The sequence below is a fragment of the Pristiophorus japonicus genome, chromosome 27 (assembly GCF_044704955.1).
Source record: "Pristiophorus japonicus isolate sPriJap1 chromosome 27, sPriJap1.hap1, whole genome shotgun sequence".
Classification (NCBI taxonomy): domain Eukaryota; kingdom Metazoa; phylum Chordata; class Chondrichthyes; family Pristiophoridae; genus Pristiophorus; species Pristiophorus japonicus.
Genome location: NC_092003.1, coordinates 7,601,510 through 7,620,303, shown reverse-complemented (window position 1 = coordinate 7,620,303; position 18,794 = coordinate 7,601,510). Strand labels below are relative to the sequence as shown.

The following is an 18,794-nucleotide window of genomic DNA, read 5'->3' as shown; positions in this document are numbered from 1 at the left end:
ATCTTCCGGCTCAACGGCGAGAGAGAGTGCGACCCACAGAGCCACGATGGCCACAGCTCGGCTTGTGCTCATTTGAAGATCCATCGAATTCCCGTTGAAAGGATTTGCAGAACGAGGGCAGCGAGCAGAGCGGGCAATTCTTCATCGATGCCCGTCTGAGCCAGGCACCAGGCGTGATGCCCTCTGTCACCCTGGTCTGCCGTTAATCAGGACCAGTGATAACCTTCCGAGTTGCTCTGGCGACAGTTGCAGGGGGTAACGTGAAGCAGGGAAGTAATGAGATTTAACAGATCACAGCTTCGAGAATGTCCCAATAAATTCCTCCCCAACCGTATAATCCCTCAAATACCACAAATGTCGCCCGTTCGCTCACTTAGTGTAGAATTTCAGACGCAAGCACAACAGTTAACTGCTAACTCCTGATCTTACATACAATGCCTCTTACTCGTCCAATAGTTTAACTCGTAGTGCACGCAGTCTGCTAAATCTCATCTCCCGCAGGCGGGCGACTACAATTGTGTAAAATTACTGCCGAATGTTGTGTTAATGCGATGTAAAGAAGTTTTACAACTGTTTTCAATCTGGAGCTTGTAGAGACCCTGACGGAAAAGGGCTTCTTGATGCTGTTTCTGTGTTTTATCAGGAATGAACGTCCCAGTTGGCGGTGGCTGCAGTTTAGCTGAAATCAAAACAGAAAATGCTGGAAATACTCAGCGGGGCAGGCAGCGTCTGTGGAGAGAGAAACAGAGTTAAGGAAGTCTTGCTACAACTGTACAGGGCCTTGGTGAGACCACACCTGGAGTACTGTGCACAGTTTTGGTCTCCTTATCTAAGGAAGGATACACTTGCCTTGGAGGCGGTGCAACGGAGATTCACTCAATTGATCCCTGGGATGAGAGGCTGTTTTATGATGCGAGATAGGGGAGACTAGAACTAGGGGGCATAATCTTAGAATAAGGGGCCGCCCATTTAAAATTGAGATGAGGAGGAATTTCTTCTCTGAGGGCTGTATATCTGTGGAATGTGCTGCCTCAGAGAGCTGTGGAAGCCGGGACATTGAATAAATTTGAGACAGAGATAAGACAGCTTCTTAAGAATGAGAGGGGATCTCATGGAAGCATATAAAATTCTGACGGGATTGGACCGGTTAGATGCAGGAAGAATGTTCCCGATGTTGGGGAAGTCCAGAACCAGGGGTCACAGTCTTAGGGTAAGGGTTAAGCCATTTAGGACCGAGATGAGGAGAAACTTTTTCACCCAGAGAATTGTGAACCTGTGGAATTCTCTACCACAGAAAGTTGTTGAGTCCAGTTCGTTGGATAAATTCAAAAGGGAGTTAGATGTGGCCCTTACGGCTAAATGGATCAATGGGTATGGAGAGAAAGCAGGAGTGGGGTACTGAAGTTGCATGATCAGCCATGATCATATTGAATGGTGATGCAGGCTCGAAGGGCCGAATGGCCTGCTCCTGCACCTATTTTCTATGTTTCTATGTTAACCGATAGGGGATTAAGGGGTTATGGGGAACGGGCGGGGAAGTGGACCTGAGTCCATGATCGGATCAGCCATGATCGTATTATATGGCGCAGCAGGCTCGAGGGGCTCTATGGCCTACTCCTGCTCCTATTTCTTATGTTAGATTGTGTAGAATGGGCCTATACTCTCTGGAGTTGAGCAGAATGATTCTGAGGGAGACTGACAGGGTAGATGCAGGGAGGGTGTTTCCCCCCTGGGGCTGGGGAGTCTCGAACCAGGGGTCACACAGTCTCAGGATAAGGGATCGGCCATTTAGGACTGAGATGAGGAGGAATTTCTTCACTCAGAGGGTGGTGAATCTTTGGAACTCTCTGCCCCAGAGGGCCGTGGATGCTGAGTCTCTGAGTATATGCAAGGCTGAGATCGATAGATTTTTGGAGTCAAGGGGAATCAAGGGATCGGGTGTGTCATGTATGTACAGTCTGTTTGTAGCCACCAGATGGCGGCATTGTTGGAGGCCACTGAGCAGCATGCACACGGTGCTGCTCTGGTGTAAAAGGCCAGCCATTTTGAGAGTCAGGCACTTTAGGCCTAAATAAAGCAGAAGCAAGGTTGTACCTTGCTTAGTTAAACAGTACTCAGTTTGAACCTTTACTGCACACATAACAGGGCGGGAAAGTGGAGTTGAGGTCGATGATCAGCCATGATCTCATTGAGTGGCGGAGCAGACTCAAGGGGCCGAATGGCCTGCTCCGAACTCTTATGTTCTTAACAATTCAGGTCGCTAGAACTGGAAAAAGTTAGAGCTGTAACAGGATTTTAAGCAAGTGCAGAGGCTGGGGAAGGGGGAGGGGAGGAATGAACAAAAGGGAAGGTCTGTGATAGGGTGGAGGGCAGGAGAGATTAAATGACAAAAGGGATGATGGTGCAGGCCAAGAGGAGATGGCAATGGGGCAAGTTAAGATTGCTTAAAAACCCCGTTGCATCTCTTAACTTTTTCCAGTTCTGCCCAAGGGTCATCGACCTGAAACGTTAACTCTGTTTCTCTCTCCACAGGTGCCTGACTCACCTGCTGAGAGTTCGCAGCATTTTCTGTTTATATTTCCGATTTCCAGCATCAGCGATATTTTGCTTTTATAGTGCTGTAGTTCAGCAGCTGCCATATCTTCTCTCCCCACCCTCGTTCTGTGTAATAAAGCACGGCACACCTTCCCAACGTACAGTTATGTGTCTTTCATGCACAGTATCCTGGATCTGTCGACATTTACACCACGGAAGGGAGGCCATTTGTCCCATCGTGTCCGTGCCGGCCGTCAAAGAGCTATCCGGCCTAATCCCACTTTCCAGTTCACCGTCCGTAGCCCTGTAGGTTACAGCACTTCACGTGCATGTTTTAGAGTTCTAGCTAGAATTTTAGCGATGAGGAAAGATTGGATAGGCTGGGGTTGTTTTCTTTGGAACAGAGGAGGCTGAAGGGAGATCCAATTGAGGTGTATGAAATGATGAGGGGCCTGGATAGAGTGGATAGGACGGACCTGTTTCCCTTGGCAGAGGGGACTATAACCAGGGGGCATAGATTTAAAGTAATCGGGGGGAAGTTTAGAGGGGATTTGAGGGGAAATGTTTCCACCCACAGAGTGGTGGGGGTCTGGGGCGGAACTCACTGCCTGAAAGGGTGGTAGAGGCAGAAACCCTCACCACATTTAAAAAGTACTTGAATGTGCGCTTGTAACCGACAGGGCTACGGACCGAGAGCGGGAAAGGGGGATTGTTGTGAGGGTGTGGAGTGTTTCCCGCAAGTCGGTGATTGAAGCAGAGAACATGCCGACATTTAAGCACAGGTTAGGTAGCTGGTTGAAGGGACGGAGGATAAAGGGATATGGGAACAGAGCGGGCACATGGGATTCCAGCTACAGTTTGCCAACACGGACTGGTTGGGCCAACTGTTACACTCACTCTGTTGGGCCGCCCCGACCTGTGTGAGACCACCACCGCAGGTCGGGGCTATAAATAGAGCTGGAGCGCCGGGCCCTGGAACATCGTGGGCGAAGCTGTGGCGAATGAGGGTACGGGGCCCAGGGGCAGCACGGGCCCAGGGGCTGCACGGGCCCAGCCCCACACTGTGCGATATGTGAGCGCACTAGGTCCGTGCAGCAGAGCAGGTCTCCAGTCGTCCTGGTTAACCCTTGCCACTGGACCAAAACCTGGCTCTGTCGCGCCCCGTGTGGTGGCTGGTGTGCAACGGTCACCCCACGTTAAAAAAATCCACCCACAGGCATCTTCCACCCCCTCAAATGGAGTTCAGGACCTGGAACATCGGGTCCTTCATTGAAACATCTATGAACTCTTGGGGAAGCGAGTCATCCTCGTTCGAGGGACCGCCTATGAATGATGAATGAATGAATGTTGGTGAGTTGGGCTAGAGAAGGTTGTAAGGATAGAAGGGGCAAGGAGAGATTTGTAAATGAGAACGAGGATTTTACATAGATTCATTAGGAGGTGGGGGGCATTGGAACCTTATTCGAAGAGTGTCAAATGTGTGGGCTAACCTTTATTTTTTAATTAGTTCCTGAGATGTGGGCGTCGCTGGTAAGGCCCAGCATTTATTGCCCGTCCCTAATTGCCCCTTGAGAAGGTGTTGATGAGCCGCCGCCTTGAACCGCTGCAGTCCGTGTGGTGAAGGTGCTCCCACAGTGCTGTTAGGGAGGGTGTGCCAGGATTGTGACCCAGCGACGATGAAGGAACGGCCGATATATTTCCAAGTCGGGATGGCGTGTGTGTGACTGGGAGGGGAACGTGGAGGTGGTGGTGTTCCCATGCGCCTGCTGCCCTTGTCCTTCTAGGCGGGTAGAGGTCGCGGGTTTGTGAGGTGCTGCCGAAGAAGCCTTGGCGAGTTGCTGCAGGGTATCCTGTAGACGGTGCACACTGCAGCCAGGGGGCGCCGGTGGTGGAGGGAGTGAGTGTTGAAGGTGTTGGACGGGGTGTCGATCAAGCGGGCTGCTTTGTCTTGGATGGCTCAGGCACAGCAGTCGGGACAAGAAACTCCCGGCGATTGCTGCTGGGCAGATGGAGGGCGAGGACAAGGAACGGCCTCAATTAGGAGGGTGCTCTGATTGAATCGCCCGCTGTGATTGAAGCCGCAGCCCCAGAAAGCCTTCAGTGCGTGCAGCACTGCTTCAGGAGAGGAGAAAGGATGAGAAAACTACGAGGGGGGGAGACTTTTTACAAGGGTCGTTTGATGTGTCATGATTTCAGATTGGAGTTCCGCACTTCCAAAGGATTAGTGAAGAGGAAAGAACTGTGCAGTCGAGTGATTTGTGTTGTGAATTTGTCATCGTTGTTTAATTCTCGCTGACAGCTCCTCTTGTCCGCTGTGGATTTTAATGGTGCTTTGATGATTAAGGGCACCGGTGGATGGATGTACAGCAGAGGTACACACACAGCTTTCTGTTTATACCCAAAGCGGTATTTAATGGCTATGAGTACCTCACAAACAGTCGCTTTCCCCTTTCGCGCCCCTCCTGGTAAATCGCCCTTTCCGTATCGGATGTTAATGTAATCCCTTATTCGGCAACTACACATAAGAACATACGAAATAGGAGCAGGAGTTGGCCATTCGGCCCCTCGAGCCTGCTCCGCCATTCAATAAGATCATGGCTGATCTGATCTTGGCCTCAGCTCCCATCATCATCGTCCTAAGCAGTCCCTCGGAATTGCTTGCACTCTTAAAATGACTCCTTAGGTGGCTGAACAGTCCAATACGAGAGCCACAGTCCCTGTCACAGGTGGGACAGACAGTGGTTGAGGGAAGGGGAGGGTGGGACTGGTTTGCCACACGCTCCTTCCGCTGCCTGTGCTTGGTCTCTGCATGCTCTTGGTGACGAGACTCGAGGTGCTCAGCGCCCTCCCGGATGCACTTCCTCCACTTAGGGCGGACTGGTCTTTGGCCAGGGACTCCCAGGTGTCGGTGGGGATGTTGCACTTTATCAGGGACGCTTTGAAGGTGTCCTTATAACCTCAGCTCCACTCCTCTGTCCGCTCCCATAACCCTTCACTCCACTATCGTTCAAAAATCTGTCTATCTCCACTTTAAATATATTCAATGACCCAGCCTCCACAGTTCCACAGATTCACGACCCTCTGAGAGCAGAAATTCCTCCTCATTTCCATTTGAGATGGGCGACCCCTTATTCTGAAACTATGCCCCCGAGTTCTAGATTCCCCCACGAGGGGAAACATCCTCTCCGCATCTGCCCTGTCAAGCCCCCTCAGGAATCTAACCCCTTTGAGCCTGGAGATGACTGATTGGTGATACGAGTGGGTGAGAATGTCATGCGTTTGTGCGATGTCTCTTTGTCTCACAATATCAACAACAGCTTGCCTTCAAGTGAAACATCTCAAGGCGCTTCACAAAAGATGTCAGGGCAGGTGACCAAAAGCTCGGTCAAAGAGGTCGGTTTTAAGGAGCGTATTAAAGGAGGAGAGAGAGTCGGAGAGGTTTAGGGAGGGAGTTCCACAGCTTGGGGCCCAGGCAGCTGAAGGCACGGCCACCAATGGTGGAGCGATTATAATCAGGGATGCTCAAGAGGCTTGCGTTAAGATATGTAAATACATTTGATTATACAACCACTGAAAGCAGATAGCTCTCTTTAGCGACCCTTCACACTTGCTGTATATCCCTTTCACCAATCTGAGTGTAACTCATGCTTCCCTAGATCAGACCTCTTTGGAAGACAAGACTTCTCATTTAATGTAACTACATAGTGTAATGTAATTGATTTATGGGTTCTTCGCTGAAGAATTCAGTACTGGGGGAGCGTCGCACTGTCGGAGGGGCAGTACTGAGGGAGCGTCGCACTGTCAGAGGGGCAGTACTGAGGGAGCGTCGCACTGTCGGAGGGGCAGTACTGAGGGAGCGTCGCACTGTCGGAGGGGCAGTAGTGAGGGAGCGTCGCACTGTCGGAGGGGCAGTGCTGAGGGAGCGGCGTACTGCGCTGTCGGAGGGGCAGTACTGAGGGAGCGCCGTACTGTGCTGTCGGAGGGGCAGCACCGAGGGAGCGCCGTACTGTGCTGTCGGAGGGGCAGCACTGAGGGAGCGTCGCACAGTCGGAGGGGTAGTACTGAGGGAGTGCCGCACTGTTGGAGGGGCGGTTCTGAGGGAGCGCCGCACTGTTGGAGGAGCATTACTGAGGGAGCGCTGCACTGCCGGAGGGGCAGTACTGAGGGAGCGCTGCACTGTCGGAGGGGCGGTACTGAGGGAATGTCGGAGGGGCGGTACTGAGGGAACACCGCACTGTCGGAGGGGCGGTACTGAGGGAGCGCCGCCCTGTCGGAGGGGCAGTACTGAGGGAGCGCCGCACTGTCGGAGAGGCAATACTGAGGGAGCACCGCAGTGTCGGAGGGGCAGTACTGAGGGAGCGCCGCACTGTCGGAGGGGCAATACTGAGGGAGCACCACACTGTCGGAGGGGCAGTACTGAGGGAGTGCCGCACTGTCGGAGGGGCAGTACTGAGGGAGCGCCGCACTGTCGGAGGGGCAGTACTGAGGGAGCCCCGCACTGTCGGAGGGGCAGTACTGAGGGAGCACCGCACTGTCGGAGGGGCAGTACTGAGGGAGCACCACACTGTCGGAGTTGCTGTCTTTCGGATGAGGCGTTAAACCGAGGCCCCGTCTTCCCTCTCAGGTGGATGTAAAAAAATCCCATGGCAGTATTGAAAGAAGAGCAGGGGGAGTTCTCCCCGGTGTCCTGGGGCCAATATTTATCCCTCAACCAACATCACTAAAACAGATGATCCGGGTCATTATCACATTGCTGTGTGTGGGAGCTTGCTGTGTGCAATATGTCTGCCGCATTACAACAGTGACTGCACTCCAGAAAGTACTTCATTGGCTGTAAAGCGCTTTGGGACGTCCTGAGGTGGTGAAAGGCGCGATATAAATGCAAGTCTTTCTCATTAAATCTAATTCCTAAAACAGGCGGAAATATTCCGCTTTTAGTTTTAAGTGCGTGACTGGGCACCATGCGAAATGCTGCGGGTCAAACGGCAGCAGCTAAAGTCCCACAGGCTCGGGAAAAGCCCAATACCGAACAGTTTTTTTGTGGGGGGCAGGTGGGTTGTGGGGGGGAGGTGAATCGCTGCTGGGTTCGGAATGTACTGCCTCTCTCGAGTGTTGAGTGCTGGATAATAGAGAGCGGTGGTAGCATGTATGTGCCTTTTCACTGCTGCCCCAAGCCCCCCTTCACAATCAATAGAACCCGGATCCACGCTTGACGTACGTCTTAATCCACACCTTGTGTGTAAAGTAAGCCGAAAGCACAAATAAACTGAACCGCCCGGGCTTGCGAGCCTAAATGAAGCAGAGCCATGGCATTATAATCCCGGCAGGTTTTTTTCCAAAAAAAAAAAAATAATAATCTTTTCATGCCTTGATTCTTATAATTCTCGTCCTGTCAGTTTGCCTGCATGGCCTCAGTCACTGAACTGACAGCTTCCATTCACTGTCGAGGCCATCGAACCCTTTTTTTTTTCCTTTCAAGGGGTTGACCAGGACTAGAATCCTGTAAATATTTTCCCCTGCGCTGGGACGGAATGGGAGAGAAGAATTTTCTGTCGCGCTTTCTGCAGGCATGCTGCCGGCCGGCTGTGGAATGGGGTCCTGCGGTCACTCGGGGGGGGCCCCTTTTCTCCTCGAGGCCGGCCTTCTGAAAGCGGAGGTCAGAGTTCACGCGGTAAGACGTGACTGTCGCCTCGCTGTGACTGTCGCCTCGCTGTGACTGTCGCCTCGCTGTGACTGTCGCGCCGGCTCTTCTCCGCGTTGACCCATCGGAATGGGGACCATGAAGGATCGGAGCAGTCCATCACCTCGGCTTGCCCTGCCCCGCTCGATGTCACAGTCTCATTCGGGACACACGAAGCAGGAGCAGGCCTTTCGGCCCCTCCAGCCCGCTCCGCCATTCAAGAAGATCACGGCTGACCTTTCGACCTCAGCTCCACTTTCCCGCCCGATCCCTCGATTCCCTTAATATCCAAAAATCTAGCGTTCTCGGCCTCAATGACCCAACCTCCACAGCCCTCTGGGGCCGAGAATTCCAAAGATCCACCACCCTCTTTGTGAAGCGATTTCACCTCATCTCAGTCCTCAATGGCCAACCCCTTATCCTGAGACTGTGTCGTTGCTACTTTTCCGATGGCGGAAAGAGCAGGCATGGTCTGGCTTGGGCCACTGAAAGAAACAGGACAAGTCCATTCGGTCCGACGATCCTGTCCCTTTATCATAGATCAATCCCATTAACCAACCTTCCCAGTGCATCCCTCACCCTCAGCTTCACACCTTTTCCCCTCATCCCTCACCTTCACACCACATCCCTCACCGACCCACCTCCTCACATATCCCTCAACCTCACCTACCCACCTCCCCATTTCCCTCTATCCCACCTGCCAATATCCCTCGCCCGCAACTTATCTTCAACCTCAACTATGCACCCTCAACCCTACCTTCTCCCCATATCCCCCCTACCCACCTTCCAACCATATCCCTCAATCCTATCTACCCGCCTTCTCACCCTATCCCTCAGCCCCCCCCCCACCCACCCTCTCCCCATATCACCCAACCCCACCTACCCACCCTCTCCCCATATCCACCTACCCACCTTCTCCCCATATCCCCCAACCCCACCTACCCACCCTCTCCCCATATCGCCAACCCCACCTACCCACCCTCTCCCCATATCGCCAACCCCACCTACCCACCCTCTCCCCATATCGCCAACCCCACCTACCCACCCTCTCCCCATATCCACCTACCCACCTTCTCCCCATATCGCCAACCCCACCTACCCACCCTCTCCCCATATCCCCCAACTCCACCTACCCACCCTCTCCCCATATCACCCAACCCCACCTACCCACCCTCTCCCCATATCACCCAACCCCACCTACCCACCCTCTCCCCATATCACCCAACTCCACCTACCCACCTTCTCCCCATATCCCCCAACCCCACCTACCCACCCTCTCCCCATATCCCTCAGCCCCCCCACCCACCCTCTCCCCATATCCACCTACCCACCTTCTCCCCATATCCCCCAACCCCACCTACCCACCCTCTCCCCATATCCCTCAGTCCCCCCACCCACCCTCTCCCCATATCCACCTACCCACCCTCTCCCCATATCCCCAACCCCACCTACCCACCCTCTCCCCATATCCCCAACCCCACCTACCCACCCTCTCCCCATATCCCCAACCCCACCTACCCACCTTCTCCCTATATCCCCCAACCCCACCCACCCACCCTCTCTCCATGTCCCCCAACCCCACCTACCCACCCAATCCCCATATCCCCCAACCCCACCTACACACCCTCTCCCCATATCCCCCAACCCCACCTACCCACCCTCTCCCCATATCACCTAACCCCACCTACCCACCCTCTCCCCATATCCCCCAACCCCACCTACCCACCCTCTCCCTATATCCCCCAACCCCACCTACACACCGTCTCCCCATATCCCCCAACCCCACTTACCCACCCTCTCCCCATATCCACCTACCCCACCTACCCACCCTCTCCCCATATCCCCCAACCCCACCTACCCACCCTCTCCCCATATCCCCCAACCCCACCTACCCACCCTTTCCCCATATACCAAAACCCCACCTACCCACCCTCTCCCCATATCCACCTACCCCACCTACCCACCCTCTCCCCATATCCACCTACCCCACCTACCCACCCTCTCCCCATATCCCCAACCCCACCTACCCACTCTCTCCCCATATCCCCCAACCCCACCTACCCACCTTCTCCCCATATCCCTCAATCGCTCCTTCTCCCCATATCCTTCAGCCCCATCTACCCACCTTCTCCCCATATCCTTCAGCCCCATCTACCCACCTTCGCCCCATATCCCCTAAACCCACCTACCCACCTTCTCCCCATATCCCCCAACCCCACCTACCCACCATCTCCCCATATCTCCCAACCCCACCTACCCACCTTCTCCCCATATCCCACCTACCCACCTTCTCCCCATATCCCCCAACCCCACCTACCCACCTTCTCCCCATATCCCCCAACCCCATCTACCCATCTTCTCCCCATATCCCTCAACACCACCTACCCACCTTCTGCCACTTTGCCCTTTGAATGAACTGCTTCCTCCTAACATTCCTACTTTTTCCTAATTTCCTCAATTTATCTCATGTCACCTGGAACTTGAATCTCAGTCAACTTCACAAAAACAGATTATCTGGTCACTATCACATTGCTTTTTGTTGAAGTTTGCTGTGCGCAAATTGGCTGCCGCGTTTCCCATATTACAACAGTGACCACACTTCAAAAGTACTTCATTGGCTGTAAAGCGCTTTGAGATGTCCAGTGGTAGCGAAAAGCGCTATATAAATCCAAGTATTTCTTTCTCTCCAAAAGGTCCAAAACACCACATTTCCAGGGCATGCTGTTCAGGCTAAGGCTTTGTAATCGGATTTATTTACAAGATCTGTAATTAAACAGAAGCAAAAGGAATGTAGCAGAATGATCAGCAAACAAATGCATCTTTCTGATAATGGCATTGGATTTCAGATTCAGTTCACGTGGGGGATAAGCATCCATTGAGCTTAATCTGTTTTTAATCTTTGTTTCCTTACCCTTGCTCTCCCGCGCCCCCCTCAAACGCAGCAAGAAGTCCGAGCAGTGGAGATACTGGGAGCAGTTCCGATACGCCCCGCCAGACGCGTCTGCAGCCTTTCAGGGCACGAAGAAACGGAAGAGGAATCTGAAGGTGTTCGGTTACTGCGTCTTCATTATGTTCGCGAGCGTAATCATCCACTACGTTGGCTTCAGGTGGGTGCGATGTGTAACCTTCGAGTGGTTTCCCTTATGTAGCAATACTGCATACGGTTTTGGTTTCCATATTTACGAAAGGATATACTTGCTTTGGAGGCAGTTCAGAGAAGGTTCACTCGGTTGATTACGGGGATGAGGGGGTTGACTTAATGGGAAAGGTTGAGTAGGTTAGGCCTCTACTCATTTGAATTCAGTAGAATGAGAGGTGATCTTATCGAAATGTATAAGATTATGAGGGGGCTTGACAAGGTGGATGCAGAGAGGATGTTTCCACTGATGGGGGAGACTAGAACTAGAGGGAATAATCTTAGAATAAGGGGCCGCCCATTTAAAACTGAGATGAGGAGGAATTTCTTCTCTCAGAGGGTTGTAAATCTGTGGACTTCGCTGCCTCAGAGAGCTGTGGAAGCCGGGACATTGAATATATTTAAGACAGAGATAGACAATTTCTTAACTGATAAGGGATTAAGGGGGCGGGCGGAGAAGTGGACCTGAGTCCATGATTGGATCAGCCATGATCGTATTAAATGGAGGAGCAGGCTCGAGGGGCCGAATGGCCAACCCCTGCTCCTATTTCTTATGTTCTCATGCGTTTGCTGTACGCAGCTATTGGGCTGGATTTTAGGCTTTTCTGTGAAAACGGAGGCGGGACAGGAAAGTTACTGGCCGGGAATGAGTTGCGCTTTGGTACGGAAGTTTCGGCATCTGGGCCCTGTCGTGGGATGCCATGCTACGGGAGGCTATTATGTCTGTACTGTACCTATGAATGACTCCACGAGGCAATGTGTTGTACATAAACTGTAGTTACCTTGGTCCTTTATTCCTAACTCCAGAGTGAGGCACAGGCATGGTGGCTCCCCTTTTATACAGGCCCTGCCACCAGGGCAGGACAGGAAACCCACCAGTTGCACCCTCTAGTGGTGCCAGCATAGTATATACACAGTGTAAACCTTATTGATAATACATCAGGTAACAAGTCTCCATCTTATGCAACTATACAGTGACTGCACAGGGAGTATATCTATAGTCTGCATATATAACAGGGGCGTTGTACACTTTTCGTGGCGCAAGGATGGGAAAGTCTGGAGCTAAACTGCCGGGCTGTGTGCGCTCCGAGAGACGCCTTGAGGGGGAGGAGGGAGGGGGGGCCCTTAAAAAATAAAAACACACACAAAATCATTGCCCAAGCGACCACAACACAAACCGCTCAAAAAGTTAAAAGAACAAAGACTCGCACTTAGCTGCGGAGTACTTTACCGCCTTCACCCCCGCCGGCTATGCCGGACCGCACTGATTTCACAGGCGATCATTGCCGGCACACTTCCGGGCGCACGGATCGGGCAGAAGACCAAACTCCTGCCGGTGTCGCGACCATGGGGGCGTTGCACACCCGGCGCAGCTCTTCCCGCTGGCGCTGCTCCGCACCGCCGCAAAACCCGACCGGAGGATCACGGCGGGACGCTGGAGTCCTCAGCGCAGTCTTTCACCCTGCCCCGGAGCTGTACAATCCAGCACATGGAGTAGTAAAGTATTTCACCCGTGTTCCTGATGATCTTGAGGGTTAACTGTGTGGGGAAGTGCATTAGTCAATGGCTCTTCACCATTCACACACGTTATCAAATCCAGCACACACTCATGCCGATGGAAATCCTCTCTGTCTGCCGCCTCTCTTTCACTGGGAAGGCAGGTTAGAGCAGAATAGAACGAATTCGACAGTGCTGTACCTGCACTGGGAGTGTTGGATGGGACAGTGTAGAGGGAGCTTTACTCTGTATCTAACCCCGTGCTGTACCTGCCCCGGGAGTGTTTGATGGGACAGTGTAGAGGGAGCTTTACTCTGTATCTAACCCTGTGCTATACCTGCCCTGGGAGTGTGTGATGGGACAGTGTGGAGGGAGCTTTACTCTTATCTAACTCCCTGTACCTGCCCTGGGAGTGTTTGATGGGACAGTGTAGAGGGAGCTTTACTCTGTATCTAACCCCGTGGTGTACCTGCCCCGGGAGTTTTTGATGGGACAATGTAGAGGGAGCTTTACTCTGTATCAAACCTCGTGCTGTACCTGCCCTGGGAGTGTTTGATGGGACAGTGTAGAGGGAGCTTTACTCTGTATCCAAACCCGTGCTGTACCTGCCTCGGGAGTGTTTGATGGGACAGTGTAGAGGGAGCTTTACTCTGTAGCTAACCCCGTGCTGTACCTGCCCTGGGAGTGTGGGATGGGACAGTGTAGAGGGAGCTTTACTCTGTATCTAACCCCCTGTACCTGCCCTGGGAGTGTTTGATGGGACAGTGCAGAGGGAGCTTTACTCTGTATCTAACCCCGTGCTGTACCTGCCCCGGGAGTATTTGATGGGACAGTGTAGAGGGAGCTTTACTCTGTATCTAACCCCGTGCTGTACCTGCCCTGGGAGTGTGTGGTGGGACAGTGTAGAGGGAGCTTTACTCTGTATCTAACTCCCTGTACCTGCCCTGGGAGTGTTTGATGGGACAGTGTAGAGGGAGCTTCACTCTGTATCTAACCCTGTGCTGTACCTGCCGCGGGAGTGTTTGATGGGACAGTGTAGAGGGAGCTTTACTCTGTATCTAACCCCGTGCTGTACCTGCCCTGGGAGTGTTTAATGGGACAGTGCAGAGGGAGCTTTACTCTGTATCTAAACCCGTGCTGTACCTGCCCCGGGAGTGTTTGATGGGACAGTGTAGAGGAAGCTTTCCTCTGTATCTAACCCCATGCTGTACCTGCCCTGGGAGTGTTTGATGGGACAGTGTGAGGGAGCTTTACTCTGTATCTAACCCCGTGCTGTACCTGCCCTGGGAGTTTTTGATGGGACAGTGTAGAGGTAGGTTTACTCTGTATCTAACCCCGTGCTATACCTGCCCTGGGAGTGTTTGATGGGACAGTGTAGAGGGAGCTTTACTCTGTATCTAACCCCGTGCTGTACCTGCCCTGGGAGTGTTTGATGGGACAGTGTAGAGGGAGTTTTACTCTGTATCTAAACCCGTGCTGTACCTGCCGTAGGAGTGTTTGATGGGACAGTGCAGAGGGAGCTTTACTCTGTATCTAAACCCGTGCTGTACCTGCCCCGGGAGTGTTTGATGGGACAGTGTAGAGGGATCTTTACTCTGTATCTAACCCCGTGCTGTACCTGCCCCAGGAGTGTTTGATGGGACAGTGTAGAGGGAGCTTTACTCTGTATCTAACCCCGTGCTATACCTGCCCTGGGAGTGTGTGATGGGACAGTGTAGAGGGAACTTTACTCTGTATCTAACTCCCTGTACCTGCCCTGGGAGTGTTTGATGGGACAGTGTAGAGGGAGCTTTACTCTGTATCTAACCCCGTGCTGTACCTGCTCCGGGAGTATTTGATGGGACAGTGTAGAGGGAGCTTTACTCTGTACTAACCCCGTGCTGTACCTGCCCTGGGAGTGTGTGATGGGACAGTGTAGAGGGAGTTTTACTCTGTATCTAAACCCGTGCTGTACCTGCCGTAGGAGTGTTTGATGGGACAGTGCAGAGGGAGCTTTACTCTGTATCTAAACCCGTGCTGTACCTGCCCCGGGAGTGTTTGATGGGACAGTGTAGAGGGAGCTTTACTCTAATCTAACCCCATGCTGTACCTACCCTGGGAATGTGTGATGCGACAGTGTCGAGGGAGCTTAACTCTGTATCTAACCCCCTGTACCTGCCCTGGGAGTGTTTGATGGGTCAGTGCAGAGGGAGCTTTACTCTGTATCTAACCCCCTGTACCTGCCCTGGGAGTGTTTGATGGGACAGTGTAGAGGGAGCTTTACTCTGTATCTAACCCCGTGCTGTACCTGCCCCGGGAGTGTTTGATGGGACAGTGTAGAGGGAGCTTTACTCTGTATCTAACCCCGTGCTGTACCTGCCCTGGGAGTGTTTGATGGGACAGTGTAGAGGGAGCTTTACTCTGTATCTAACCCCCTGTACCTGCACTGGGAGTGTTTGATGGGACAGTGTAGAGGGAGCTTTACTCTGTATCTAACCCCGTGCTGTACCTGCACTGGGAGTGTTTGATGGGACAGTGTAGAGGGAGCTTTACTCTGTATCTAACCCCCTGTACCTGCCCTGGGAGTGTTTGATGGGACAGTGTAGAGGGAGCTTTACTCTGTATCTAACCCCGTGCTGTACCTGCCCTGGGAGTGTTTGATGGGACAGAGTAAAGGAAACTTTACAACAAGAGTTTGCAGTCTTTAACATAATAAATCACCTTAAGGCGCTTCACAGGAGCATAATCAGACAAAAATTGCCAAGGAGCCAAAGAAGGAGACATTAGGACAGGCTTGGTCAAAGAGGAAAGTTTTAAGGAGGATCATAAAGGAGGTGGAGAGTCAGACGTGTTTAGGGAGGGAGTTCCAGAGCTTGGAGCCCAGGCAGCTGAAGGCACGGCCGCCTATGGTGGAGCGAAGGAAGTGAAGGGTGGACAAGGGGCCAGAATGGGGGGAACGCAGGGACCTCGGAGGGCTGTGGAGCTGGCGGAGGTCACAGAGGAGTGAACCCAGGGCAAGATTCGAACTCGAGGTTGGGTTTAGTTGTGCAGCATTGCGGCTCAGTGATCCCTCATTCACTTAGCCACAGCTCGCCAACACGGACTGGCTGGGCCAACTGTGTGAGAACACCACCGCAGGTCGGGGCTATAAATAGAGCTGGAGCGCCGGGCCCTGGAACATCGTGGGCGGAGGTGCGGCGAATGAGGGTGCGGGGCCCAGGAGAGCCCAGGGGCAGCACGGGCCCAGCCCACACTGTGCAATATGTGCGCGCACTGGGTCCGTGCAGCAGAGCAGGTCTCCAGTCGTCCTGGTTCAACCCTTGCCACTGGACCAAGCCCTCGCTCTGTCAAGCCCGTGCGGTGGCTGGTGTGCAACGGCCACCCCGCGTTAAAAAAATCCACGCACAGGCATCTTCCACCCCCTCAATTGGAGTTCAGGACCTGGAACATCGGGTCCTTCATTGAAACATCTGGGAACTCTTGTGGAAGCAAGTCATCCTCGTTCAAGGAACCGCCTATGAATGAATATCCTTTCAATTATTGGGCAAGGAGACTTTTAGCATCACAAAGACCAGACAAAGAGCTTTTCATTTACAAACAAGCGCCTAATTTGCATCAAGTCCAAGTTCAGACTTTGAAAGTGGGATTTGGGCAGTCGAATAAGAAATATTGCCAGCCTTCTTTCTGTCTTATCTATCCCTCTGACGAACGCACTGTGGATTCCCAGTATTTGCTCGATTGGCTCATTTTTCGAGCATTTGCAAGTTGACTGATTATCTCGACTGTTTCCAGTTTATTCAGAATGAAGCATGTGGTGCATATTAAACTTGTGGTGGTGGTGGTGCTTGACTCAGGCACCAATTCCAGTTCAACGAGGCTTTGTGCACGTACGCAGATTGTGGGGTGGCCGCCTCGATAGTCCTGCAGTGCTGTCCACTGCTCCGACCTTCCCTCAAGTTCTCCCACAGTCACCTGCTTGCCCATGTTACGTCAATAAAGTAATGTGATTACTGGAGACGTGAGTAAGTGTGACCTTAGTCTCTTTATTCCAACTCCAGAGTGCTGGTACAGCATAGGAGGCCTGCTTCTATACATTGCTCCCTTGGGACTCCAACAGATACGCCTTCTGGTGGCGGTTGAATACTGGTTACATAGGGTTGCATACATAACAGCCCATTTCCCTGTCCCTGTGTAAAGGCCTGCTACATCTGCCGGGCTGTGCACGGAGCTGATTGTCCTTAGCTGTAGGCCGATGTCTTTTTGCGTCTCTTTGCCCTGTTCCCCTGTGGCTCGGTGCCGTGTTAGCAGTGTACAGGAATATCACACCAGGCAGCTATCCCTCACCAAACAGTTAATGAAAGAAAGCAAGCCTTGCATTTATATAGCGCCTTTCACGACCACCGGACATCTCAAAGCGCTTCACAGCCAGTGAAGTACTTTTGGAGCGTAGTCACTGTTGTAATGTGAGAAACGCACAGCCAATTTGTGCACAGCAAGCTCCCACATACAGCAACATGATAATGACCACATAAACTGATTTTGTTATGTTGATTGAGGGAGAACTCCCCTGCTCTTCTTCCAAATAGTGCCATGGGATATTTTACATCCACCTGAGAGGGCAGACGGGACCTCGGTTTAACGTCTCATCCGAAAGACAGCACCTCCGACAGTGCGGCGCTCCCTCAGTACCGCACTGGGAGTGTCAGCCTAGATTTATGTGCTCAAGTCCCTGGAGTGGGACTTGAACCCACAACCTTCTGACTCCGAGGCGAGTGTGCTGCCCACTGAGCCATGGCTGGAATGGAACCATAGAATCAGACACACAGGAGGAGGCCATTCGGCCCTTTATCCTTGTAACCGGTTCTGTGATGGAGCGATCCAATTAATCCCACTCCCGCTCTTTACCCACAGCCCATCAAATGTTTCCTTTTCAAGTATCCAACTGCCTTTTGAAAGTTACCATTGAATCTGCTCCCACCGCCCTTTCAGGCAGCGCGTTCCAGATCACAACAACTCGCTGCGTAAAAACATTTATCTTCATCTCCTCTCTGGTTCTTTTGCCAAATACTTTAAATCTGTGTTCTCGAGTTACCGCCCTCCTGCCAGTGAAAACTGTTTCTCCTTATTTACTCAGTCAAAGCCCTGTATAATTTTCAACGCCGCTATTAAATCTCCCCATAACCTTCTCTGCTCCAACGAGAACAATCCCAGCTTCTCCAGCCTCTCCACGTAACTCATTGAAAGGTATAAATATCTGACGGGGGTTGGACGGACTGGATGCGGGGAGGATGTTTCCCCCGGGCTGGGAAGTCTAGAACAAGGGGTCACAGTCTCAGGATACGGGGTAGAAATTTAGGCCCGAGATGAGGAGAAATGTTTTCACTCGGAGGGTGGTGAACCTGTGGAATTCTCTACCACAGAAGGCTGTGGAGGCCACGTCACTGAATATATTTAAGAGGGAGACAGATAGATTTCTAGAAACAAAAGGCATCAAGGGGTATGGGGAAAAAGCGGGAATATGGGGCCCAAGTTCCCACAGGATAGAAAACGGGCGCCCCTCCGAGCTGGGCGCCCATTTTTCGCGCCTAAAACGGCGCCAGAAAAAAAACGCGCTATTCTCGAGCGCTTTGCAGCTCCTTGTCTGTTTGGCGCGGCGCCCAGGGGGGCGGAGCCTACACTCGCGCCGATTTTATAAGTGGGAGGGGGCGGGTACTATTTAAATTAGTTTTTTTCCTGCCGGCAACGCTGCGCGTGCGCGTTGGAGCGTTCGCGCATGCTCAGTGTGAAAAAAAACATTGGCACTCGGCCATTTTTGTAGTTCTTTGTAGCTGTTTAATTTTTGAACATTTTTTAATAAAACCACATTGCCATCAGCACTGAGGCTTCCCTTCTCACTGTCTCCTTCACCTCCCTCCCCTGCGCGGCAACAAGCCGCTGTCTCCTTCCCCTTCCTCCCCTCCGCGGCAA

General features: G+C 52.5%; 1 protein-coding gene across 2 annotated transcripts in view; it reads left to right on the top strand.

Moving 5' to 3' along the window:
• dnajc4 (DnaJ (Hsp40) homolog, subfamily C, member 4) overlaps positions 1 to 18,794 on the top strand; it is a 175,856-nt gene that overhangs the window by 74,644 nt on the left and 82,418 nt on the right. For both annotated transcript variants that reach the window (XM_070868212.1, XM_070868213.1), the window contains exon 6: positions 11,158 to 11,322. In XM_070868212.1, the coding sequence (XP_070724313.1) occupies positions 11,158 to 11,322 (165 nt within the window). The remainder of the gene's footprint in view (positions 1 to 11,157; positions 11,323 to 18,794) is intronic.